At 37.5% G+C, this 26,501-nt stretch overlaps 3 protein-coding genes and 3 long non-coding RNA genes across 9 annotated transcripts; 4 read left to right on the top strand and 2 right to left on the bottom strand.

Moving 5' to 3' along the window:
- Positions 1-4,093: 4,093 nt before the first annotated feature.
- LOC112287994 (ammonium transporter 3 member 2) lies at positions 4,094-7,081 on the top strand. Its single transcript, XM_024531711.3, has 4 exons — positions 4,094-4,345; positions 4,481-5,347; positions 5,460-5,745; positions 5,886-7,081. Exons 2-4 carry the CDS (start codon positions 4,679-4,681, stop codon positions 6,425-6,427), a joined length of 1,497 nt encoding a protein of 498 aa, XP_024387479.1. The 5' UTR covers positions 4,094-4,345; positions 4,481-4,678; the 3' UTR covers positions 6,428-7,081.
- A 4,560-nt stretch (positions 7,082-11,641) lies between these two features.
- Positions 11,642-15,328, top strand: LOC112287651 (uncharacterized). Of its 2 annotated transcripts, none has more exons than XM_024530881.3 (8): positions 11,642-12,426; positions 12,771-12,873; positions 13,025-13,120; positions 13,307-13,381; positions 13,523-13,597; positions 13,711-13,791; positions 14,075-14,706; positions 14,866-15,328. In XM_024530881.3, exons 1-7 carry the CDS (start codon positions 11,750-11,752, stop codon positions 14,669-14,671), a joined length of 1,704 nt encoding a protein of 567 aa, XP_024386649.1. In that variant the 5' UTR covers positions 11,642-11,749; the 3' UTR covers positions 14,672-14,706; positions 14,866-15,328. The 2 variants fall into 2 exon arrangements, with proteins under 2 accessions (XP_024386649.1, XP_024386648.1); XM_024530880.3 differs by having other exon boundaries at positions 14,885-15,328.
- A 3,309-nt stretch (positions 15,329-18,637) lies between these two features.
- On the bottom strand, positions 18,638-20,518 carry LOC112287972 (uncharacterized). Of its 2 annotated transcripts, none has more exons than XR_016505092.1 (3): positions 20,378-20,518; positions 19,956-20,236; positions 18,638-19,392 (listed from the first exon to the last, which is right to left on the bottom strand). It is a non-coding gene; the product is annotated as an uncharacterized LOC112287972 (long non-coding RNA). The 2 variants fall into 2 exon arrangements; XR_016505093.1 differs by having other exon boundaries at positions 20,366-20,500.
- Positions 20,016-24,715, top strand: LOC112287971 (uncharacterized). 2 transcript variants are annotated; one of them, XM_073536748.1, is made up of 9 exons: positions 20,016-20,150; positions 20,306-20,507; positions 21,536-21,790; positions 22,041-22,115; positions 22,445-22,567; positions 22,870-22,962; positions 23,193-23,455; positions 23,732-24,271; positions 24,518-24,715. In XM_073536748.1, exons 2-8 carry the CDS (start codon positions 20,315-20,317, stop codon positions 24,008-24,010), a joined length of 1,281 nt encoding a protein of 426 aa, XP_073392849.1. In that variant the 5' UTR covers positions 20,016-20,150; positions 20,306-20,314; the 3' UTR covers positions 24,011-24,271; positions 24,518-24,715. The 2 variants fall into 2 exon arrangements, with proteins under 2 accessions (XP_073392849.1, XP_090109768.1); XM_090253642.1 differs by lacking the exons at positions 20,016-20,150; positions 20,306-20,507 and adding an exon at positions 21,084-21,224.
- Positions 20,742-21,462, top strand: LOC149988246 (uncharacterized). Its single transcript, XR_016505094.1, has 2 exons — positions 20,742-20,828; positions 21,290-21,462. It is a non-coding gene; the product is annotated as an uncharacterized LOC149988246 (long non-coding RNA).
- Positions 24,320-25,900, bottom strand: LOC141045854 (uncharacterized). The gene is made up of 2 exons (XR_012218373.2): positions 25,593-25,900; positions 24,320-25,088 (listed from the first exon to the last, which is right to left on the bottom strand). It is a non-coding gene; the product is annotated as an uncharacterized LOC141045854 (long non-coding RNA).
- Between the last annotated feature and the right edge of the window lie 601 nt (positions 25,901-26,501).

Below are 26,501 nucleotides of genomic sequence, written 5' to 3' on the forward strand. Positions count from 1 at the left end.
TATGAAGTCAAAATAGTGTCTATAAAGCTTCTAGGAAGCTTTTATATTAAATACTATAGAATTAACTTATTTTTACCTACTTTTACTTACTTCTACCTATTTGTATATGTAATTACTAGCTTACATGATTATGTCCATGACACTTAATCTATTCTAAGAATATAAAAGAACTTAAACTTCATATTTGTAGTGTGTTGTAAAAACCAAGAGATGCATGATTATATGCAAAGATGAAAAAGTATGTATTTTATACTACTCAAGTTATCTTCTTAGGATATATTATTTCAAATGATATTTTTATAATAGATCTTAAAAAGATTTAGACTATCATAGATTAAAAGATTTCAAAAACAATTAGACATATGCAATATTTTTTGAGATTTACTTATTATTATCAAATCTTTATCAAGAATTTTTTTCAAGTTGCAACTCTTCTTATATATTTGACATATAAAGAATTTAGCATTTTTATCTTTGAACAATAAAATCAATATTAACTATTGATTCAACCATTTTTGAGCAAGTTCAATTGAATATGTCTTCTAATCTTCTTATTTATAATATTAAGAATAATTCTTTTAAGTCTCAAGATACTTTTAAGTTTGAATTCAAGAATAATCTACTTTATTTCAAGGAATAATTATATATTCTAAAAAGCAAAGCATGATTACATATTCTTGAAGCTCATCATAACTTTCCAGCAATTGGACATTTTGGATAAAACAAAATTTTGGAACTAATATCTAGAGATTTTTAGTGGTCTCAAATGTAGAAGATAATTAAAGGCTTTGTACAATCATGTGACATTTGTTCAAGATCAAAGTCTCTTCATCATTGATCTTATGGACTTCTTCACCCATTACATATTCTAAAACAATGAAAGTCTTTATTATGGATCTTTCAATGTCAAGTTCTTTTGACTCTATATTTATAATAATATATCAATTTACCAAAATTATAAAATTTAATTTATTATTATTTATTTAATTATAATATTTATAAAGTATAATAATATAAATAATATCTTTGATAAAAATTAATACAACTAATTGTATTAATAAAATTAAATCTAAAAGAGTTATTTTTAATTATTTAGTAGAGTATCTATATCTTAATATTAAGAACGTTATAATATGTAAAGCATTAATGATATCAACAATAATCTAAAATTTATAAATAAAAATTTAATTACTATAATTAATAATTATATTTTAAAAAATATTAATATCATAAAATATATAGCTAGCTTGTACTTTAATCTTTTTACTTCATTTTTCTATTATCAATGGGTGTTAATGGACATAAATATTGGATAGTTTCTCAAATTTTTCAAGTGACTTGTTAATAAGCAATCAATTGTAGAAAATTCATTTTTAAACAATTAGACATAATTAAAGGTTTAGGATATTTTTAAATGTTATAATATAAAAATCCATTTAGATTTTTTTTTTATTCAATACCTATTACTTGTTAGATAATTATTCCAATACAATCTAATTGATACATTAAAAGATAGCTTTGAAATAAAGGCTATATATATATATATATATATATATATATATCATGCTAAAGATATAAGATAAATTTGTTAAATAAATAATAATAATAAAAAATATGGACATCTTATTGATACATTTTATGCTTGTTATTTGTATTAATTATAATTTTTAATTAAACTTATTAACTTAACTAACTTTTTTACTAAATCAATCCACTTTTTTACTAGATTGGAAGAATGTGTGTCAAGTTTTATTGTTTTGTAAGTATTCATTGGAAGTTTTCAATAATAGAAGTATTTTGTGGGCTCCACTTTTGTCTCTTTGTTTGATTTATAAGATGGTGTTGGATTTTTTATCTATGATTCTTGTTTAGATGAGTCAAAATAGCAAAAAAATGAATTGTATCTTGTATCTTTTGAGAGATTTATCTCTTCTAATTATATTGTAGAAATTGATATTTTGAAGGCACACCCAATTCCAAGGGGCATATTATCAATATTATCATTCAAAAAAATAAGAAAAAAATAAATTTTACATTGGCTAATTGTCAGCTGTTTTGGTCATATCAATTTTCTCGCCTCAATTGTTCAGATGAATTACAAAACTCAAAAATAATTATGTTTGATATTACAAAGTTTCATTTAGGTTAACCTTTGACAATTGTCTGGTTTTCAATATATAGAGTCAGGTGAATTACAATTCGGTTTTTAATTTTTGTTTGTTTATATTTTTTAAAAAAATTTGCACACAAAGCAGAGTTCAAAATTCTCAGATGTTTTTTTTAGTTTGTTTTAGTTTATTTGAATTTTTTATATAACTATATATTTTTTCATCTACATTGATATGTGCACAAGAAAAAATCAGATTGAGCATGGACAGAAGAACATCTTAAAAGCAGTGTCACAATGATTTGCGACGGATGTTTAGTAATGTTATTATTATTATTGCTATTACTATGCCTCTTAGTCATTTTGTATTGCATGACTAAGAATGTTAAATTAGTAATTTATAATAATGATAAAAATATTTGAAACTAGGTCTTATGAGACATCAAACAAGAACTTATTCTTGCACATAGTAAATCAATTCTCTACTTAATAATTTTAAGAGTATAATTTATATGAATTGCTTTTTTCATATTGTGGACTTTATTAGCCAATAGTATTAATAGTGTTTCTGATATATACGACACAGTCATATATAGATACCATGAACTTCATTATTCGCTTAATTATTCCATTTTAAGGATAGCCTTCCTTTGTGTTGTTTTAAATTTTTAGTTTATTTCAATAATAATCAGATATCAAAGTACACAAACTCTCCACACTGCTATGCTGTTTGTCAATCTTTTACTACCTTAAATGTTAATTTGATTCCAAAATAACAGTGTCTTGGTTAACCTCGTGAGACACATTCACATCACTGTTAAAGTTTTGATTTTTGCAGTTCATGCTCTTAGATTTGCTTTATGAAAACCTACCATGAAGATATTTTGCTTAATGGCATTTTGCTGTATGAAAACAATATATTCCAACTCAATTACGGTTTTCCATATTGCACCTCTTCCATTTTATAAAGGGCAAAAAATAGTATGATTTAACACAAATGAGCACTGTTATCTGTTGTGGGTGTGAATCCCAGAGGACATAAGTCGTATTATGCTTCGTATCCGTTTGAAGCCACAAACCATTATGCAGACATTTATGATCCTCCAATCCGATTATCATTTTACATCAAGATATTTAAACCTGGTTCCATCGTGGTAGGCGAGGCAGAGGGGAAATTGCCATTCCAATTCCAGACCACGAATCTGCGGATTTCCCAACAGCCCTTGCCAGCCATCGCCCTTGCCGACGCCGCGGAGGGGGAGCCGCACTCTCGACGTCTAGCGGCAAAGGGGAGAAATAGATAATAATAAAAAAACACCCACCCATGCTGAGTAGAGGCTAAGTTTCCTTTTTCCGGGCGGGGCTACCTGGATCCCTCTCCGTCAATCTAATGCGGCAGGATCGGTTTATTCGATACCAAACTTAGTTGGCCGCCGCATGCGGGATTGTTGCGCGGCGACTAGGAGCGTTTTCTAGTTGGCCGTTGATCCTGGTTTTCGTGGACGTGGAGCGTCTCGACGCTGCTCCTTCCGGTGTTGTTGGGAATTAGATTTACCTTGGTGGGTCATGGGATTTCCTGGGAAAAAAGAAAAGAAAAGAATTATAAAAAAAGGTTGCGGTCTGTAGTAGGAACAAAATTTAACTGAGGGTGGAAATAGTTATGCATTCCCCTAGATTGGTCATTTGTCTGATTCGACTTTCTTTGAGCGAGAGGATGAGACATGGGGGAAGGGGTTTGATCGGATGTGTGATAAGGCTAATGGAATGAGAAATGGATTTGAGCGGATAATTCGCATTCGTGCTGCGACGTGATATATTTGCACTTTGAAGAGCGTGGACGTATTAGCCAGGGAATTGTAATGCGGAATCTCCAGCACATGATGCATCCTCCCTCGAGTGCCACGAATGAGTTATGGCGAGAGGAGCCTCAAGTGGCTGGGTGCTATTTAGGCCATCAAAATGTTGGTTCAGTGTAGCAGTTTTGTCTACATCTCATCTCACTGTTTCTGGTATCTGCTGCGTGAGCAGTGTGTTTTTGACGCAAAGCATTGTAATATTTCCTTCGGCTGATCTGTAAACAGAAGCTAGAGCACAACTCTACTTTGCTATGCTGTTCTGTGACGACTCGAGCTCTTCGGAGCTTCGGATTGTCCATCCTGCTCCTCACGCTCTCGATTTACGGCGCCGGTTTCCGCGGTTTGGGCTTCCAAGGCAGCTAAGGGTGATCTAGTTTAAAGGGTATAGGGAGCTTCCAATTATTAAGTATATAGGAGTTATGCTTTTTGTCATCTGCGCACAACATTTCGGATACAAAAAACATTCATGGATATAAAATCTGAAAACCAGTTCAAATCCTGGGTTTGCGTTTTGCAGAGCAGAGGCGGTAGGTGTGTTCACGGTATATGATACCAAGGGGGTGACAATTAGGTAGTGTGTCTCTACACACAATCGTTGTGAACGGGCTAGTACCCATCTTCTCATTCAGATACTGGAATCCCTTGTGGCGGGGTTTCTGTGGATTCGAAGCCCCACGATCTCTTTGGGTTACAAGTCCTTTCGATTGCATTGAGGATGGAGGCGCCACCTCCTCTACCTCCCGGTGTCACCTCTGCTTACACAAACAGCGGCTATGGAGTTGAGCCCGAGTGGTTGAACAAGGGAGACGCCGCATGGCAATTGGCAGCCGCTACGTTGGTAGGAATTCAGAGTATGCCGGGCTTGGTCATCTTGTATGGTAGCATCGTGAAGAAGAAATGGGCGGTGAACTCAGCGTTCATGGCATTGTATGCCTTTGCAGCTACGGCAATTTGCTGGGTGTTATGGGCTTATAAAATGTCTTTTGGGGAGCAGCTGGTTCCGATCTGGGGCAAGGCGGGCTCTGTCCTGGGATTTGAATTCTTGCTGTCCCAGGCGGGCCTGCCATCCTCAGCTCACTATGATTCAAACGGAGCTCTAGTGACGCCAGCTCTGAAAGCACATTTCGGAATGGCCAGTATGGTGTTGTTCCAGTTCTTCTTCGCCGCCCTCACGGTTATCCTGTTGGCGGGCTCTGTCCTGGGGCGTATGAGTTTTCGAGCCTGGATGTTGTTTGTGCCGCTTTGGCTCACGTTCTCGTATACAGTTGGAGCTTTCACCATGTGGGGAGGCGGGTTTCTGTGGCAATGGGGTGTCATTGACTATGCCGGCGGCTACGTAATCCATGTCTCCTCCGGCGCTGCTGGTTTCGTTGCGGCCTACTGGGTACATTTATCTCATCATCGATGCTCAGGTTACATAGGACACATACTAATCATTTAGTGTATGCCAAGAGTCGGTCGACCTGCGGCTGACATTGCTGGTGGTTACATTGCAGGTTGGACCGAGACTACCCAAGGATCGCGAGAGATTTCCTCCCAACAACATGCTGCTTGTGCTTACAGGTGCAGGGCTGTTATGGCTGGGGTGGTCAGGTTTCAACGGCGGAGCGTCTTTCAGCGCTCACGTCGTCACTGGTTTAGCTGTTCTCAACACCCATATATCTGCCGCTACGAGCATGTTGACATGGACTGCCATGGACGTGTTCTTCTTCGGAAAGCCTTCTGTTATTGGTGCCGTTCAAGGCGTGATGACAGGTCTTGTGGTTATCACACCAGCTGCAGGTACGCCTTCTATCATCTTTGATGCCATGTAGAATAATCCATGCTGCTTTCTGACGTATTGAGAACCATATTCCTGAGGGTTTGTAGGAGCAGAGCTTAGATGTATCTGGACGATTGATCATGTTAGCTACTGTGGGCAGGTTTGGTGCCAGGATGGTCCGCCTTACTTATGGGGATATTAGCTGGAAGCATCCCCTGGTGGACCATGATGGTTCTTCACAAGAGATGGTGGGTGCTTCAGAAAGTGGACGATACATTAGGCGTAATTCACACACACGGTGTCGGCGGGGTCTTGGGCGGTATCTGTGTGGGCCTTTTCGCAGACCCCACACTCTGCAAATACATGCATGTAGCCGGGGACTACACTAATGGAGCATTCTACGGTGGTAACGGCGGCATCCAGCTTCTGAAGCAGATCGTTGGCGCTCTTTTTATCGCTGGGTGGAACTTGGTGCTCACAACGCTCATCCTCTTCGCCATCGGGCTCGTCACACCGCTCCGCATGTCGGAAGAGCACTTGTTGGTCGGTGACGACGCGGAGCATGGGGAGGAGGCATACGCGCTGTGGGGAGACGGCGAGAAATTTGACGTCACCCGACACCCCACCGCCACTATTGCAGCTGAGTTCGAGCAGCGCAGCGCTGTGAATTACGCTGATCGCGCTGTCACTTTGCACATCTGAGCAAAGCACAATCGCCACATACCACAACGGAGTCTCGCGACGTGCTTCGTCATCTACAGCGCGTATCTCAACAAGTCAGTATTGGGACGGCCACTTCTGAATGCCATACATTTGCGCGCGTGCACTAGAATCCTATTTCTTCTTGTGATCTCATCACCAGAGAAATCGGGTCCACTGCACGAGCCTTCGACAAATCTTCTAGCATCTAAATTCTTTTAATCTGTTTGGTCTCTCTTGGCGCATTCTCTCAGGTTCGTACTCTAGACAAAACTTAATTTTGACCACCGCATTCGGCCACTTTTAAGCTCGAATCACATTCCGAAACACAAAACACAAATGAAGCATTGAGATTGTTAAAGCAATGGACATTTTCCTCTGGATCGAAACCAAAAGACGTTGAAGTGGAGAAGTTACGGCAGTTTTGCAGCAGAGAAACTGTCATCAGATAATCGCATGCATGTTTTTTGGATAGCTTCCCCACAGATAACATATCTGTCAATCCAGATTCTACAGCGAACATAGGGCTAACAACACCCTCTAACCTGATTGACGGATTGAGCTAGTGTTGCTAACGGAATAGTTCATGATCCTCAGATTCTTTGCACAGCATTGTGCGTCATTGTACTTTTTTCTGATAATGGAACTTTCAAGATATGTTTTGCTCCTCACAATGTATGATATGCTCATTTTTAGTATCATATTGTTTGATAGAATTTATCACATTAGTGGATATACTGTAACGGGAGTGGAGGAGAAGGTCGTGGAGAAAGTACCAAAGGGGAGACTCTGGTCACTGAGAGTTTAGTGGAGTGGGAAAGAATTGGTGATAAATTGTTAAGTACATGGGTATATTGTTTTGAAGAATTTTTAATATATATTTAGGTTGTTTGACAATTAAATTGGGTTTATTTGATGCATTATTAGAGTAGGAGCTTCGAGTACTAAGAGGGTGGAAGAATTTTCTAATATTGACTTTGGTTTAATACAAATATGGAGCAAAGGAGAAAATACATTAAGAATTAATTTCATTTATTTTTCTTTCTTTCATTCGTTTCAAAGAAAACTCTTTTCTAATTATAATTTATGTGATTTTCTTGTCTTATTTCTCAAATTTCCTATAAAAAAAAACACTTTTTAATGTGTTTTCATGGTTTGTCATCTATTGGTAGTGAAACTAATTAACTTTAGGAGATTTTAATTGTTTTTGAATAGAAATACCTGAATTTGATATGTATGCAAACAGAATTTGGTTCTAGTGATAGAATAGTTAGAGAACAAAGGATGTTGACATTGCAAGGACAATAAATCACAGTGGTTTAGAAATGTTACAGAATTGATATGTAATTTTTTTGTGAAATTTTATATGATAAATATTTTAAGATTATTTACATATTCAATTAACTTTTTGTATCTAAATATTTCTTTTAAACAAATGTCTTTATTTAGTGGTTGAAGGTCATATTATATTAAGTCTTAAAGATATTGATTACAGATGCTTAATGATATAAAGAATAAAGTATAATAAATGTACAAACAACATATGTTTGTCATATCAACTACTAACTATATGTTGAAATATATTTTATTATTATGAATAATTGGTAAAACTGTTAGAATGCCATGATTTGGAATAGGGATTAAGGATATTCTTGCAAGGACCAAACACTCACATGAACTGCTTAGCCTGCCCTAGCTCACACCAAATCTGACATGTCAACAATACATCCTTTGGGCCATTCTACATAAAACACTAAATCAATTAATCATATAGATAAAAACGCAATGTAACAAAGAATCTGCATAGAGAGGGTTCTGTCAGCTTAAATAATCATGTAGAATAGAGTGCACAAGAACCTCCAAAAATCAAGGATATTGCCTTTTAATTCTTCCTCAAGTTAACCCTAATCCTTAATTTAATCCTAAATTAATCCTTTGGATTTCTTTCCAAGATTTTTCTCAACTAAATGACTTGGCCTTTAAGTTGCCGTTGTATTGGCAACAACCACTCTTGATAATTCCAAGATTTGTCACATTTTAATGCCTCTTGAGCTGTTTATCTTCTTTAATAGTTGTTGTTTTATTTTTATAAATTTATATAACCGTTAAATTTAATTAAATTTCAGGTAACCAAGATAACTAGGAGTGTCGATCCAAAAAAATCAGAATTTGTAATACAACATATTGATAAGATTTGGGACTATTAATTTTATCTTTATAATATATTTCTTGTATGTATTAATATTATTTATAATTTAAAAAACTAAAAATTAAATTGGAGTATTTTAATCTAATAAAATTACTAATATTTTAATTAAATGTAAGATTTTATTTAAAAAAAAAAAACAAACAAACAAACAAACTAAAGAAAGACGATTGATAAATGAATTAGAAAACTTAAAATAAAGTAGTAGAATCATTTTAAAAAAAAATATATTTTAAGAATGTTTGTAATAGTAAATAAAAATAAAGAAAATACTTAATGTCAACTTTTGTTACAAAAAAACATCAATATTATAATTTAATAGTTTTTACATTTGACAAAAAATTAATAATATTTAATTAAATATTACTTATCAAAATATTTCATAATAAAATAATAATAGTAATTTAAAAAATAATTTTATACCAAAAAAAATAATTTTTGATATATTAATAGAATAAAATTAGAAGAAATAATGACTTTCACTCTTTTCAATATATAACTTTATAGTTTATTTTAATTAAAGGTACAAGCCAAAAACCATAAGTTGATAGATAAATTAGTATCTAAATACAATAAGATAGTTGGATTCTTCTAAGAATACCAAAGGATAAAGTATTATCAATTCTTTTAAGAAATTAGAATAATTCAATTAAAAAATTAGCAACTCATGTAGAATAAACTATTCTATACAAAATGAATTGATCTAAATGTAATATTAGAAGGAATCAAAACATATTTTTGGTGTCAAATGGTTTTTGTCTAACAAAAATATTTAATTCTATAATCACTTTAACATAATAACTCATATTTTAATTAATTAAAAATATTTATTTTTGTATTTAATACAAATTCTTAAACACAATACTACTAAGATAAACAAATTTTTATTTTAAACTATGTGATCTTAAAATTATAATTAAATTATTATAAAAAAATAAAAAAATACAAAAATAATATAATATCTTAAGCTAATATAAAAAAAATCAAGTTTAAAATTCCTTCATAATTTGTATTATTGTTTTAGAAATTATTAGGTAGACACCCTCCTTTTATCACATAGATATTCCATGTAACACCCTTTGATCCATATTTTGCTAATGTGAATTTATTGATGTTCTTTTATATTTTCATCTATTGAAATAATTTGATGTGTTTGAAATAGTGTACAAAAGAAAAGAAAAACAACAACAACAACACAGTACTTATAAAAATTTGCCACTAACTATATATATATATATATATATATACATACATATATATATAAGAGTTTGCTAATTATTAAGGGGACCACTAATTGGACACTAATAAATTCACATGAACAAACATGAGCCAAAGAGTGGCATGGAGGGTGTCTATGGAATAAAAGAGTGGTGTCCACCTAAGAGTTTCCATTTTTTTAAAGTTTAAATAGGATATTTAGATACACAAACAAAACAAACAAAAATAAATAAATAAAAAAGTGATTTTGACATTCACAAATCACATATGTGAAAAGACAGACCAATCAAATATCAAAGCAAGAAGCATGATGGACACCAAAACCAATTACCTCCAACAACAACCAAAAACGAAATAAAAGAAAAGAAAACTATTTGTCCTAACACACTGCTCCAAAACATTACTAGAGCATGAACAAAACCTAATATCTACAAAACAAAACATTCACAAAACAATGTATCCCTGAAATACTTTGGCGCAATCCCTGCACTATCTAGTGTGCACAATGTGCATGTGTGGTGGTAGCTTTGAGACAATCCTACCAACTCAGAAAACTGTCATTTCTTCACAATTCCTTCAACAAACTGGTCACTCTTGGTTCCTGCTTGTGCATCGGCAGATCACAAAACCTACATTGTGATCTGCCGACATTGTACATCATTTCCACGGATTAATGTCCTTTTCTAGAGCAGAAAGGTTGTTTTGAAACCACAGTGTATGACTGCTTTTGATGATGGATTGTTTTGTGTTTGAGGTCCTTTCTGTAGAATAACATGATCGGCGAATTGCTGCAACCCTGGTGATGTTGTAAAATGTCGTAAGGTTGGAGTCAGAGAGATACTCGTGATAGTCCTGTGGAGTCAGTCATGGGTTGTGCCATGCTTTGAGTACATGCTTTGAACGAACTGCAAGTGGCCAAGTGTATTTTATTTCACCTACAAAACCATTTTTTACTATCTTTCATCAAATCATTTCGCAGTCGTACAAAGTTTCTTCGGAGTTGGTAAGGAAGCTCCTGAGCTTTGGCTTGTTGCAAAAACAAGTTTTGTAGTGGAACATTTCTGGTTTCGGCAGTTCGTCGCAAGTGTCAGTTGAGTTGCGCTACCACGAAGTCTAAGTAATTCCGCCAAGGCGAGCCTTCTCGGGTGATTTCAGCGTCGCCTGATTGCAAGTTACAGATGCATGCATACATCACCGTCACTTTGCTCATCGAACTCAATAATACATACAGCAGCACAAGCCCCAGGACCAACAACCCAGAACCCTGAGAACATAACTGTAGGAATCAGAAGGAAGTGAAAATGGGTAATCTGTGACGCTCCTAGGTAGAAAGACTACCCTGGTTCTTTAAGCACCCCATCTCACCTCACTGTCACCCATCTCCAAAACCAATTGTGTGCACTTAGTCAAGGGACCTAGACACACGAGTTCCGCGATTATGTTTGGTTTTCTTTGAATGTAGGCGTAGGGTCGTGAGTTCGACGGGAGATCTTCGACAGCAATCGGGTGGAGGTGATGCAACGAAGGGCATTCGGGGAACCTCAAGAGAGAAAGTGGCAGCCGGCATGTAGGGTGCTGGAAGTCGCCACGTCGGATTCGTCGAAACGGGAGGGCAACGATAGGGGAGCGGATAAAGGATTCCTGGCTCTCAGGCCCGCCGCTGCTTTCCTGATTGCGCTGCGAGCTGTGCCCCTCGCCCATCACCAAACAATTGGGCAACTAAATTTCTCGCCACTCATCACCATCCTAATTTCTTTCGTGGGGTTCTTTTCAGTGGGGTCATTACGAGAGCTGAATTGTGGGTTTGCAGCTGCTCATTCTGTCTCCAACCAATCGCTCCATTGCCGTGAACGTCCTCGCACAGCAGCTGAAATCTTTGGGATTTCTCCAGCTGTAGCGCAATGGAGGTTCTTCCCCGCGCTATTGCAACTTCCCATGTCGTGGTTTCGTCGTCATCGGCGCCCAAGGAGTCGAGCGAGTCTGGCAGCAAAAATAACTCGCAAGTGAGTTTGTCCTCTGTTCCTTTTCTCCGCCCAGCGTCTGCTCTGGCTGCCTCCATTGTCTCCTCTGCTACACCTGCTGCCTTGGCTGTGAATTATGACGATTTCGTGAAAAGAACCTCTGTTGCCACGCCTGGTGCCCCCTCTGAAGACTTTTCCTTCCCCGAGTTGCCTTCAATTTCGTTGCCATCCATTGAGTTGCCCTCCGTTGAGTTGCCATCCGTCGACCTTGGTGGCGCGTCCGATTTCATAAGTACGAATCCCCTGGCGCTCGTTGCTGGGCTTGCGGCTATCAGTGTGCCTTTCGTCGTTTTTAGGGCGTTTGCGGCTCCTGGTGCTGCATTTGGTTCTGTATCGGCTGTCGAAGCGTATGACAAGCTCTCCAATCCTGAACTGAAAGCGCAACTTCTGGACATCCGTGCACCTGAGGACATAAAAACCGAGGGAAGTCCCAACCTTAAATCCATTAAGAAGACTGTCTTGAAAGTACCTTACGCTGCCGACGACGACACTTTTGTGGATAAGGTCATCGCGAAGAGCAAAGACGCTGAGAACACCACTCTCTATATCTTGGACAGGTGAGTCGCATGCTCAGATTTTGAATGGTGGGTACCTTTGTGTAGAAAGGCATGTATGTCCCTCTAGTCAGTGCCAACCCTGGTGTTAACATGTCTCGAGTAAATCGGCAAGCCTCTAAGGGACAATGACACCTTCGACTGTGGACTACTGGATTGAAAGTACAAAATTGGTAGATGTTGTTGTTGTTGTTTGTGAGTGGCGAGCGAATCTTCCTCCACAATGACTTATAATATTTTACACACGTCGGTGTGTGAACACACTTCCTGCCGACTAAGATACTGTCTCTTTTCAGTATGTCGTAAGAGTGCAACTTAATGTGCTCTCTGCGCTATCGTGTGCATAGATTTGATGGAGATTCCGCTACTGTTGCAAAGCTCCTCGCCAATAGTGGGTTCAAGAGTGCATATGCCATTAAAGGAGGTGCTGAGGGTCCGAATGGATGGAACGTGAGGATCGCAAAACCACTCTCTCTCCCTGCATTTCTTCTAGAGACTAACTTGGAGGCAAATGTTTTTATTTAATTTAATTTTTATTTTTTGAAATCTTGAATTCCTCGAATGTCGAAGTTTTTGGCTGATGCTATGAGTGAATGTACAGGAAAAGGAATTGCCATGGTTGATGCCTGCCAAGGCTTTTAAATTCGATATCGGCAACCTCAAGAACCTTGTCGGAACTGGTGAAGGAGTCGATGTGGTACTGCCTTCTGCTCTCAATTACTTGTAGTAATTCGATAGACATGGAAAACTCGTTTCGATTGTCTGATAGAATCGGTATGTATTTTTGGACCAATTTTCTTCGCTTGAGGAGACACTGCCTCTACACCTGATAGAATCCCTCAACCATTTCTCAAAAATGTGCCTTGGGTTTCAACAAACGCAGGGCGCAGGTGACTTGTTGCCGAAGACACTTGGAATAGCGGCAGCCGCCGGTGTTGGTTTCGTCGTGTTATCTGAGGTTTGTTCATATCCTTTGAAAACCTCATCCGATACACGACGATCACGCAAAATACAATCATGAACCGCAATCATCTTTAGATATTACACCCATTATTCACAACTTGAGCCCTTACGCTGTTCTCTGCATGTAATCGAACAGGCGGAGACAACCTTGCAGCTGTTGGGAACAGTCGCAGCGCTGCAACTATTTGCGAAGAATTTCCTCTTTGCCGAGGTAAGATCTATGTTGCCATTCGTCGACATAAGTACTTTTGTACGGTACAATTTTAAATGGTGTCCCTTCCGTCTTCGTTTCATTTCTGATGTGACTGCGGGATGGGATTGCAGGACAGGAAGAAGACTATTCAAGAACTCAAAACATTTCTGGATACTAAGATTGCACCCAAGGATCTAGTTGATGATGTTAAGGTATCTTCTCTCTTTACTTCAGTCCACACTCTAATTTGGCACAACTTTTCCTCTAAATTCCTGCCCTGGAGGAATGGGACATCACAGCGGACTCGTTATCTAATACCTTGCTTATGAATTAGCTGGAGTGGCCGATCATTTGCGACATAGGAGCCAGTAGCTATTCTGTGATAACTGAACCTGGAGATAGTCGTCTATCAGTGACAAGGTCTAAACTTTTGATGCGGACCTCGACAAGTTTCACCGTCTAATCATCAAATCTTTATCCCATAAAATGGTGCAGGAAATTGGAAGAGTTCTTCTACCTGACGAGGGTGAGGTCAAAGCGGCTGTTGCAACTGGGGAACAAGTTTTGGAAAAAGAATTGGGAGTAGATTCTGTTACACCAGAATCACTGGCAAAAAAAGCCCAAGAGAAACTCGAGGAAGAAGTAGAGAAACGCGGAGTGGAACTTCCAGATCTCGGTGCAGTCACATCCGACATTCAGGCGAGTGCTGAGTCAGTCAAATCTAACATCGAATCCGCTGCAAAGGAACTTCAATCAAATGCTGACGAGGCCATCTCTAACCTTGAGTCGGATGCAAGCAAAGTTCAGGCGGAAGCAGAGGAATTGGCATCTGACATAAAATCCGATGCAACGGAAGTGCTGTCAGATGTCGAGAACACTGCCTCTGAACTTGAGTCCAAAGCATCTGCAGCTGTTGAGCCAGCCGTAGAGGAGGTATCTGCAGCTGTTCAGCCGGCCGTCGAGGAGGTGGAGGAATCTAGCAACGGCTTTTCGACTTCTTCAATAGGTTCCACGCCTACTGAACCCATTAGTTCAACATCAGAGGCAGAGGTAGAAGTCCCAGCTGAGACTTCTGCAGCGAAATCCGTTTGAGATGCAACCACTTCTCGCACTGCAGATCCATCTAGGTCCGTTCCATGTCCCTCAACAATTTCTGTATGTCTTCAATCACTACAAAAATAATTTCTTGACCCAATAAAATCTCGCAGAGTTATTCAAACCCGATATCTTAGAAAGATACAAGCGTTTTTCTGATGTGTGCTGATGTGTTCACTGTTATGCTGAAGGTGTAGTATTTGTTTGCAGGTAGAAGGATTCTATCCCGTCGCCCCATCGTCATTTCAAGGCAATGATGTGGCACAAGAATTTCACAGACTACCTGGAGTTTCTTCACTTGGAGTGCTTGGTCACTCTTGGGTGGTGAAGGTACTAGTCGACAATGAGACAAGGTATGCAGTGGTTTAATTGGGTAGTAGTGCTGAGGTTAAGAAATTCACTAACTTTGCCTTACTATGTAAGAGCAGTGTTTACGATTCTCGACTTAGGCGGGTGGTTATTACAGTTTTGAGCCGAGCTGAAGAGTTCAGTTGGTCAGATGAAGTAGGAATCTAGAGTTACTGTGTATTTGTACCTGATTTCCACTCTTGAATGTTTCGGCAGCCTTGTGAGTGGAAGTTGCATGCCTGTAAAGCATGTATGTACAGTCAATATTTTTTGTGCTGGAATATACTGTACCCCTCATCTTGAATAGTCCAGGTGTTCTCATATCGGTTTGTTATTGCACCATTCGTAATCTTCAAAGAAATTTGATTGTAATGAGGTCATTCTGAGGCCTTGGACTGAGTAAAGTGCATTTCGCATAATTATTTTCGGACATCAATCTTTCCTGTCTACTGAGTAATGTGCATTTCGCATAATTATTTTCGGACATCAATCTTTCCTGTCTACTGAGAATGTTGAGTGAAAAAAGAACATGTTTTTTTGCAAAGTCCAGTTCTAATACGTCCTAGACTGCTAGAATGTACAAATCTCACTCAAATGTCAATCTAATTCCAGTGCCTCGCGTGAGTGAAGATCATAAAAGCAATAATATTTAATAGGTTTATTGCATATGGTACATTGCTTTATCACCAAGTATGACGTTGATTTATGAAACATCTGTTCAGCGCTCTCACAAATGATACCTTTCACAAAGGAGATTCTTCATTGAATCCCACCACTCAACCACAATCTCACATGTAATACCGATGTTAAGATGATGTCAGGAGTCCCGAAATAACCATTATCTGAGTGACACTATTATTGCATGTAAAACTAGCCCTTGGGCATAGTTCCTAATACACTAGACAATGAAGTTCCAAAACTTTCAAAGATTAGGAAGAGTACATGCCAAATGTTGAGTAGGTTTAACTTTGTTATGATTCATCAAAATCTAGTACTATCTAGTGATTAATTGATGCTGTTTGTGTGATTTTTTTATTTTTTGTTCTTTGTTTTTTATGTAGGCAATTGTGATTCATAATCTTATCAGATGTGAGTTTTTAATCAAATTTGTTGGATTTGATTAAAATGAAAATACATATTTTGTATTGTAAGGGACTAAGCTGAAGTTGGTAAGTAGTTTTAAAACATTTAAAAAACTAAAAGAAATATAACTTATTCAAATAAAATTGCTAAAAATACAATCTATGTATTAATATACTAAAATAATCAATAATTTTAATATATTTTTTTTTGGCTAGATGTTGTAAAATTTCTAAGCTGGGCATAGTAATCTTTTTATTAGGAGAAAGAACGTTAGGCAAAGAAGTCTATTCAAAACTTAAAGAAAGTTTTAGTAAATTAAATATTATTACACTCTCAATTTTATCTTTTTCCCCTGCATGACACCACATTTTGATGCATAATTAAATTTGGCCACAGTCTTCTTCTAGATTTCATAGATAAATCTTTAAATAAATTTGATAATATGAGAATTAATTTATTTTAGAAAAATATAGAGTTAGAAAAGTATAGAGTTAACTTTTTATTTTATCCTAAAAACTGAATAACTTAAATCCATCTGAAAACAAAAATAGAGAAATCTTTAAATAAGCCAATAGATTAAGTATTCCAATTGCACATAAGAATAAATATATAAATAAATAAAACCAACTGCTACATGTGCATCTTTGACAAAACCTCACATAAGAACTTCACTGGAATCTTCTAAAATTGTAAAAAAAAAAAAAAAAAAAAAAAAAAAATTAAGTTAAGTATTCCAAATATACCTTAAATCTTGCATATATGATAAAATCTTACAATATGTTTATTTTTTATTTTTATTTTGAACAGATGTGTAAATTTTTAACCATGTCATGCATCAAATAATGCTTAATGGAAAATTTAATTATATTCTGAATATATATATATATATATATATATATATACAATATAATATAAAAAATATTAAAATTATTGCTATAGTTTAATTATCAATAAATTTAGTTAAGAGATATATATTTCTATTATCAAAGATGATGTACATTTCTAGGATAGTATTTGCATTAGCTATAGCTTGGATTTATTTGGAAATAATTTTAAAATTATATATTTTTATTACTAAGAATCGATATTTAAAAAAAAAAAAAAAAAAAAAAAAAACATTGAAATTGGAACTTAATTTTATTGTCAAATATAATAAAATACTTTCTTAATAAAACTATTAATTTTATTAATTAAAAAACTTACGAAAAAATATTTAAATTACTAAAATATCCATTAAATATTTTGTAGACTATATACAATGTAATAGTGGCTATATTTGTCACTTCAAAAAAGCTAAATTTATTTAGTATAAAATCTTCTATGTATTTTTATCTGTATTTTATATTTATGTATGTATATATATATATATACATACATACATACATTATTTATGTTTATATATAATAATTATAATTTTTTGATTTAAAAATAAAATATCAATTATGGCTTATGATTACTATATTGGGTTTTCTCATGAGTAATTATCGCAATTCAACATAATTAAATAATGCAAAATCAAGAACACATAAATGCATAAATTTTGAACTTATATTTTTGCTAGTAACATTCCATATTAATACATGTATTAAAAAAAAAGTCCTAAATAAAATTTTGAACTTATGTTTATAGAATTCTATAAATTCATTCAAATAAAAATAAAAATAAGATATTTCGGGTTATGGGTAAAATTGGTGGTATGATATGAAAACATAACACCATATTTTCTTTATTTTAGAAAATATAATGTATTTTTTTTTTACCATTGAACATAGTAACAAGTAAAGGAGCTACTACAATCCTTGTATTAAACCTATTAAGTATATATTTTTAAATTTGTAATTAAATAATTTCGCCAAGTATACACTAATGTATAATAAACTCAAAAAAAATAAAAATAAATTTGTGACACAAAGTCAAATTGTAAAAATAATATATAAATATCAACAACCTTACTTAAGAGCTAAGTAGTGAACTCTCTCTTTGCTTGGTCACCATTTATATACAATGGTCTTCTCATTAATTCATCTCTTAAAAACTAATAACCTTTGCAAATTATTTAAAATTTTAGAAACTAACTTTATTTTATGGTGCATACTCAATGATCCCTGATTTCTAATAAATAATTGATTTTTTTTTTAATAATTAGTATATATAATTCACAAAGGTCACATGATTGAACATAATTGGACAAAACAAAGACACATGGTTGGCAAAGCCATGTGGCTATATATAATTGGAAAAGGCAAAACCATGTGGCCAATAGGATCAAGATAGGATCAAAGATGATTTTCATCCTACCTTCAACACACCAACTATAATAATTAGTAATCTCTAATAATTAATACTTTTTTTTTGCAATGGATGATATTAATTAACAAGAGAATATTGACTATGAACTCAATGTTCCATCATTGAACCAATTGTGTCTACAATTTACAATAAAACTAATTTTGGATGTTTTTGCAAAGCCACCCAAGCAATTGATTACTTAGTTATATCTCCCAATAAAATATTAAAAACAAATCTTTAGAGTAGTACACAAGAAAAAATATCTCTAGATTTATTATTTTAAAAATAGACAAAGAAGGTTCCTCGCCAGATGAAGTCTGAAATGTTAGTAAGCACTAAACAGGGTCTTAGTGACCACTAATGTATCGCCGCATAATATGTCACAAAGATTCAAAAGGCTTAAGCACGGCATAGCAGATCTACTCTGACAACAATTGTAATTTGAATGACTCTGTCGTTGCAAAAGTGGGCTTAATTGATTCATTGATTAAAAATGAGTAGAGAAAAAGTAAATTAGATAGTAGGACGAAAACTGCGAGAACCTGCCACAACGTCATGGAAATAACCCTGATAACTCCATCTCAACAGCCAAACGCAGCGAGTGGCCGCTCTACATCCCCCTCATGTGGCAGAAACACCACACTGCAACAGAACAGTTGAAGTATATTATAAGATCTCAGTATCTGGAGGACCTGATTTCGATTCAGTTTCTGCAATTAGCCAACAAAACCCAAATGAAAAACATGGACACATTATTATCATTTTGCTACTCTCATTACTCATATGTCTTAGAACTCCACAACTTGAAATAAACTCTTGTTCAACATCAGAAGACAATGTCACCTAAATAGCAATTATACCAAACCTTCCACTTGTTCCTAAAAATATACACGAGGCGAACAGCTACGAGGAGAAGGAAGAAGTAGCACAAGCTTCTGGAGCTCCACACCAACCAAACGACGTTCATCGACACCCTTCACATTCACCTCGTACACCACCTGCATTTATATCAACTCTAAGCACATTAACCAGAGCAAGCTTTGTCAAAACGTCTAACAGTTGTTGCACGAACACTCACTAAAGGTGAATGCTAAAGCACAGGTCCAAGCATTACAGATTGCTGACTATTCATTTTCTGAGAAGATTTGACATCCAAATGCTTCAACGTTTACAGGATTGAACATGCGACCACAGCAAGAACCAAATCTCTACAAAGGAAATCCGGTTGGATGGCAAGAAATCCACTCTTAAATGCAAAATCCAGAAACGATTGGATCAGCCAAGAGATGCTACTGCGTAACCATATCGTTGCCTACAGCTAAAGAATCCGTTTAGGGGAACCAAAACTCAAAATTGGGTATATAATTATCATAACTCGGACTGTTTCTACATCCTGTGCATTAATTCTGAAGTTTAAGGACCAGGTCTCAACTTAAAATACACTTCAAGAGGGATGCATTTTCGGATTCTTCCACTGCCAAGCTGCTAACAAATGGGAAGAGAGACTTGCAATCGCCAATTACTGCATGCGAAAAGAAGGCTTACGTTACGCCTCTCTTACCACATTATTGCATTAATCCACCAGCATTTCAAGCTTAGTTTCAACTCCACCCAGAAATGAACCAATGCCATTATTTTTTTCGGTATTGTCCCCCCTCAATTCATCGCGAAGATACATCGTAAATTTAGAGCCACAAGTGATTGCAAGGGACGAAACCGGCGATGCTCCCAGTCCCATGTCACAACATTGTCACAGGTGCAGCAATTATTTCATCAATTTATCCTTTGTCGAGCGAAACGCTCGTAGACTCAACATTACGGCCTCCTCTCATACTCACAGACCTACCCCAAAAACGCCATCATCCACGTTTCAGAACCCTGACATATACTCCTCAAAATACTTCCCACCAGGCTTACACAATGCAGAGAAATTTTGTGAGCAGCAAAGTCTGCAAGAAGTCAGAGAGATACCGGAATACCCACTTTATCGTGAAGATCAGAGCCCCAAACGCGATGCGGCTAACTCTGCACACCCTTGGGTGCCCTCAGACAACCAACCTCCAGCTTCAAGCAATAATATGTGAAGTCTTCAATCCAAAAATCATCTCCAAATGTAGGTATAAGTCTCTACGATCGAACCCTAACTCCTTGAGATCCAACACTCATTCTCTGCATTGATTATGGTGATCACCATTAAACTTCCATACGATCAATATTTCGCTCGGTTCTGAACGAGACCCGACTTGAAAGAGGCCCTTCTAAATTGCTGAGCCAAATTTTACCCTGTCGTGGTCTTCGTCTCCTCTTAACACCGCCATCTAACGGTGCAGTGCACTCCAGGGATGAGATCGACGGCACTAGAATAAGTGAATATGTCTTTCCTGCTGAAATAGCTTCAACGCCATAGTGTCTTCACTTCGTAAATGGAGTCCTGGTGCGTTCAAGCTGACTGTGTTTGTGGGGTCACCTCCTTTCGATCTTCTGCTCTGCACTGCCATAATGTCCCTTGCGCAAACTTACGCAGCGACAAATCAGCCGTAGAGAGTGTTATGTGTGTGCATCATGATGCAATTCAATCGTTCTTCGTGACGAGCACTGGGAAAACCTACAGAACCGTTGTCTTAGTGTTGAGATTTAGAGGGTTCGGAGTGTAGGTTTTGAGGGTATGTCGAGAGTGACTACAACTCTTTGTTCCGGGCAAACAGTGTCTTGATTATCCCTCTTGTGTGTTCCTGCTCTGGGATGCTGTGAGTTCGACCTCGCCGATGGAGAGAAAGGAGACGATGGTCTTCTGATTAACATCTATGTAACAAGTACTCAATTGGCTGAGGTCTGTTGACGCACAAAACGACCGTTTCCCTCTAATTCTTTGCTTATCGCGTGTGCATGTGGCAGGTTTAGAGCGTTTGGCATTGTTGCTTGTGCCATAAAGAATTTAAGAAACGGAGTTTGATGGCTCAATGAACGTCAGTCGTAGGTTTAGGGATAATAGACGCCGCAGCATGCGAACACTAATGTTGTTGGTTTTTTTTTTTTAAATAAAAATGTGATGGGTTCCTGAAGTTCAAGATGTGAGAGCCGTCCTTGAGCATTCATTGTGACCCGACTGTAATGCTCATGTCTTTTGTAAACTCCTTGCAGCTACATGTCCAGAAGCAATGGCAGGCAAGGTGACCTTCGTGAACAGTCTCAACGAATCACAGAGTTTTAAGGTGAACTTGTTTGGGACTGATAAGAATCGAGTTAGGGTAAGCAATGTGCTGGCAGTTTTCAAGTCGCCTACAGTGATCATGGGAGATGGGAGCATTTTGGAAGCTGATGACAGTGGATTGAGCATGGACTATTTCTCACCTGGATCGGTGAACTTTGTCACTGTCATTCCTGCAGCTTATCAAGGTTAGAGTCTGTCTTCAATCTCCAAAAAAATTGCAGGCAGAGAGAATACAACCAGATAGATTGGATCATAGACGGTCTTGAGCACATTGTATTTCCCCTTTTCTCAAAAAAAATCGTTCATGGCGTAGGCTTAGGAAATCGAAGAATTGAAAATTGAATTATGTGACCTCTTTAACTTAGAGGACAAAACGCCAGTAGATATGCAGATAGACCATGGTGGAGACTGAAGTCTTTGAAATACGTACAACAGAGAAAATGCAGGAACCGTTGCATCCAGTGAATGAGCAACCACAGCCAATTCAAAATTGGGTCCCAACTGATGGAGGTATTTGCAATGCTTCAACCAACTCTAATTGACAGTGAATGTAATGCAACACAATCCGGTTACTGAATTGCAACTGAACAAAAACGCAGAGAACTGTGCTTGTTCAGAACATCTGGAAGTAGCACTCAAGAGAGGTAGTATGCAAGCCATGTACTGTTGTAGTATGCTGTTCACTTCGTTGCTCTAAGTTAATCATAATTGCCGTGCACCTTTTCACATCACAAAGAATATTCGCGTCAGAAGATTGTAGATATTGAGAAGCCTGCATCTTATATGCAATTTTATGTTAGAAGTAGCCCATCCCACCAACTCCAGTAATGTTATTGCAGAGGTGGGAACAATCGTGGATTGGCAACACCTGCCTTTGAAGAAACCCAGAGTGAGCAGTCTACCGCCCGTAATCGTTCCCGATACTGGTGGATTGGAGACAGTATCTCGATCTTTGGAGATTGGTAAGAGCTTGCTGTATTTCTTACTGCACCTGATCCTGCTTTTTGTGGCCTTTAGGCTGCCATAATTGTGGCCCAAAACCATTGCAAGTCTCAAACGAATGTTCATAGGGATAGGTGATGGACTTGCACGCTACTTTGTAACCGTTAGTCTGATTCCTTAGATATTTATCTTTGCAGCTCAAGTTTTCATTCTAGAATAATACTGGAAGTGTCAAAAGTTAGAGCCATCATTAGGGTGGACCCCTGGTTCAACTTTATGATTAAGGGAACGTGTGAATTTACTCTCTTCGTGCGTGTCACAGGTGCAGAGACGTTGCAACAACACAACAACGAAGACCAGCATCCGGCAGAAGTGGGTGAAATGGTTGCTTTACTTGAGGGACCTTCAGAACAGGGTAAGGATCACCCTTGTACTGAGAAATGTGTTGTTGCCGTTGCTGTCACATTTTGCAATTCCGTGTGATGGATGATTTCATTCAAGTAGGTGCATCAAGATCGTTATTTCTTCTAATATTGATGCAATACAAACACCTATCCTTATGCCTTCAGTTGAAAACTCTTGGTTCTTAGGGTATGCCCATTCTCGTTGGCAGCACAACCCTGAGAGATATCTTGTCAACTGCAGGATCTGGTTTATCAAGAGATGATAGCCCTCTACATGAGGAGAGCGAGGATGACTCCGAGGGAAATACTCCCTATCTCGACCAAGAAAAGGCGTCAAGAGGACACATAAAATGTATCAAATGTGGTCACAGCAAGAACCCAGCAGCCAAACTTCTGTGCGCTAATTGTGGAGCCCAATTGAGGGAGCAGATTAGAGCTCGAGTAGCACAACGATGGGCCATGCTAAGGGAGAAGGCAAGACGAGACGGCAGGCTGGGGGACAAGGTAATTGAACTGCACTCATCATCAAAGAGCTGAAAATCACGACAGAATCTTGCAGATATTGTAGTCTTTTAGAGGTATACGTTGATTTCATCTTTTTATGTTGACGTTGCGTTCTTTTGGCTTCGAAGTTATGACCTGGGAGCATAGGTATAGCTTATGAATGAAAGTGTGGCATCGTGAGTACCAAAAATTGCTTCGACTCCCTTGTCAAGAAGTTTGCGAGCTGACATTTATTTTAATGTTTATCTGCGCGTTTTTGCAACATTATTGTTGAAGGCATGGCAAAGGAGAAAGAAAGGCGCATTTGACAAGCTCACAGATCTCACTATGCTAGACTTAGAAAACACTTACTTCGCGTTGTTCATGGCTCGCCGCAATCGTGAAGGAGATAAGTTTTCCTTTGATGGCTGGTACTCGGAAGGAGCAGGCCGTGAGTTCGTCACAACTGGAGATATCGAAGCAATCTGGAAAAGTTTTGTGAAAAAACACCACAGAAAGGACTCCATGCTCCAAATCTGTCATGGAGTTGGAGATCATGAACCTCAAGAATCTTGAAGTCCATTTTAGTCTTATCTCATCTCAGCTCATCTTAGCTAGTCGTAGCTGGTCTTAGCTCACCTTAACTCATATTCAATGGCAGGAACAAGTTTTTTACGGGGTTAAATAAATAAATAAATAAATAAAATGTTATCAAGGTGGTTGATAACATAGTTGCTTTCACGGAATTGTCAGGGCCACTTGGAGCAATATGTGCAGCATAGTAGTTACTGAACGTCACTGAAGCCAATTCCAGATGAAGGGATTCAAAGAGGGAATGTATGTATCTCACCCTGTCAATTTCGTCTCTTTTCCTCTTCTGCTTCCTGAATGTTGGAGAATCAAATGGCTAATCCAGTCCAGTTGAATGGCTACAGTTGTACACTCTACCACTACGTGCTCTTGGGGTGCTTTTTATGGCATCTAAAAGTTGTTGGCATATGCTAGTATTGACCAGTCACTCATTTGCAATATGCTAATGATGTATGTCGCAACTGTCAACTTACTTAATTTACCTGGATGCAGGTTAATGCACTCAGTCAAGGTTCTCAAGTGTTCTTCGCTGACCTGGGTTGAAGCCGAAGGATTATCACACACCCTTCATTCCATGAACCTTAGTTATTCTACAATAAGTTTTTAGTGCTTTTGAAGCCCAGATGACCTTGACCTTTATTTTCATATTTGTAAAGGTATTTGTTTCAACCGCTTGCAGGTTGACTAGCACTTCGGCATTGTACTCTCCACTTACAACAGAATGTTCTGGCCAGCACACAAAATCAGGCACTTGGCCCAAAACCACCCGAGGTCACAAACCAGAGAGCACCTAACCACGATCTCTGGGTCTTCCGTAGAATATACACACTGTACGCTATGTTCCATTCCATTGTGTGCTAATTCCAACAACAAGAAAGACTGTACAGCACAGGTGAATGCCTCCTCTAAAATATGCACTGAAAGAATAAAACACAAATGCATTAATATCACATGCACGACTCATGTGGGGCATGTAAAATTTCTTACGAACTTGGATATACCAACTCAAAGTAACTTCGTGGTCTTTGCTCTTTTTGAAGTAGATTTCATTTCTCCAGTAGTTCTGCGAATTACAAGCAACTTCGGTAGTTATTGAGGATCAGTAATGGTAAGCAAAAATATGAGCCTCCAGTTGTTAGATCGATTGACTCTCACAGAGACTCTTTCACCCTTGAGCTCGTGGACACTGGTACCACATGCTGCCACTTCCAATATATACCCACCCTCTGGGGTCGTCTCACCATCAAGGTTTGAGTCAGACAGGGGCCCAATTCGTGCCTTGAACCGTTAGGGCTCTACAGCAAAATAATAGGTAAACAAAGAACAGTGACAAAGTTTCAGAGGAGCACGGCAACGCCAAAGGATTCTCTCGTGGTGGCACACCCCCTCGATTTGACTGAGCTCCTGGTGGGGTTTGTAACAGAAACTACAACTGGCACACATGATTCGAGGCGTAGAAAATCCAACGACGACTGACTCAAGTGAATCTAGCAAGGGGGTTTAGGCAGGGAGGGGGCTCGCGTCAGGTTCTGCTTTCTGCAGATGTGAAGAGGGCCTTGCCACCAACCTAAGGCAGATTGCTGCAAATTTTTGTGAGGGCACAGCAGCACAGACAGACACAGGACTCTCATTCTCCTCGGCGGATCCATCCCTCCTCCCATCCTTCCTTCAGCTTTGTTGACTCGCTACATGCATCGTCTCCCCCACATTGCAAACAATCTTGTGGTAGCAGCACGATGAAGCTGTTGTGACGACGCTGTAGCAAACGGTGAGAAGGAACAAAAAAACAGTTTTTCATGGAAACCAAGGAAAGGACTCTTGCCCTTGTGCTTGGAATTGCTTTCGTCTTATGCTGCTCTTGTTGGGGTGCTGAGCCCATATTAGTTTACCTACAACATGCATAACTTTACCGATATTTGGATTACAATTATTGTCATTACAAATAGAATTTTTAAGTAATCTCTCCATTTATCTTCCATCGCTTTGTTCCACGGATTCAAGCTACTGAGAAAATATTAAATTCGAAATAATTTTGAAAAATAAAAACATATATATATTTTTGAATAGTTAGTACCCCACTTCAACCAATCACAAGTATGGACTTTCTTGTCCATGCATTTCTTGGTGGACAAGCAATAAAAGACAGGGCGCTCGATAGGAAACTATAAACCCCACAGAATCAGCAAAAGAATGCTTTTAGTCCCAATAGACTATGTCAAAACTCCCACTTAACCAGGACCCCCCTTTATTAAGGCCGTATAATTTTTGCTTCCAAATCAGCATCAAATCCTGTAATGCAAATTTTGGGTCTTTCAATAAACCAAAGACAACTTCCACCATTCCTTTGTAAGGCCTTACAAGGCTCAAGAGTAATTAAGCATTTAGAGAGGTAGGATGGATGGATATATCAACGGATGAATGAAACAATGAGCATGTGGATGAACGAGTTACATGCTTGGTTGTAATATGGATGAAG

This window comes from Physcomitrium patens, chromosome 10 (assembly GCF_059467195.1).
Source record: "Physcomitrium patens ecotype Gransden chromosome 10, ASM5946719v1, whole genome shotgun sequence".
NCBI classification, from domain to species: domain Eukaryota; kingdom Viridiplantae; phylum Streptophyta; class Bryopsida; order Funariales; family Funariaceae; genus Physcomitrium; species Physcomitrium patens.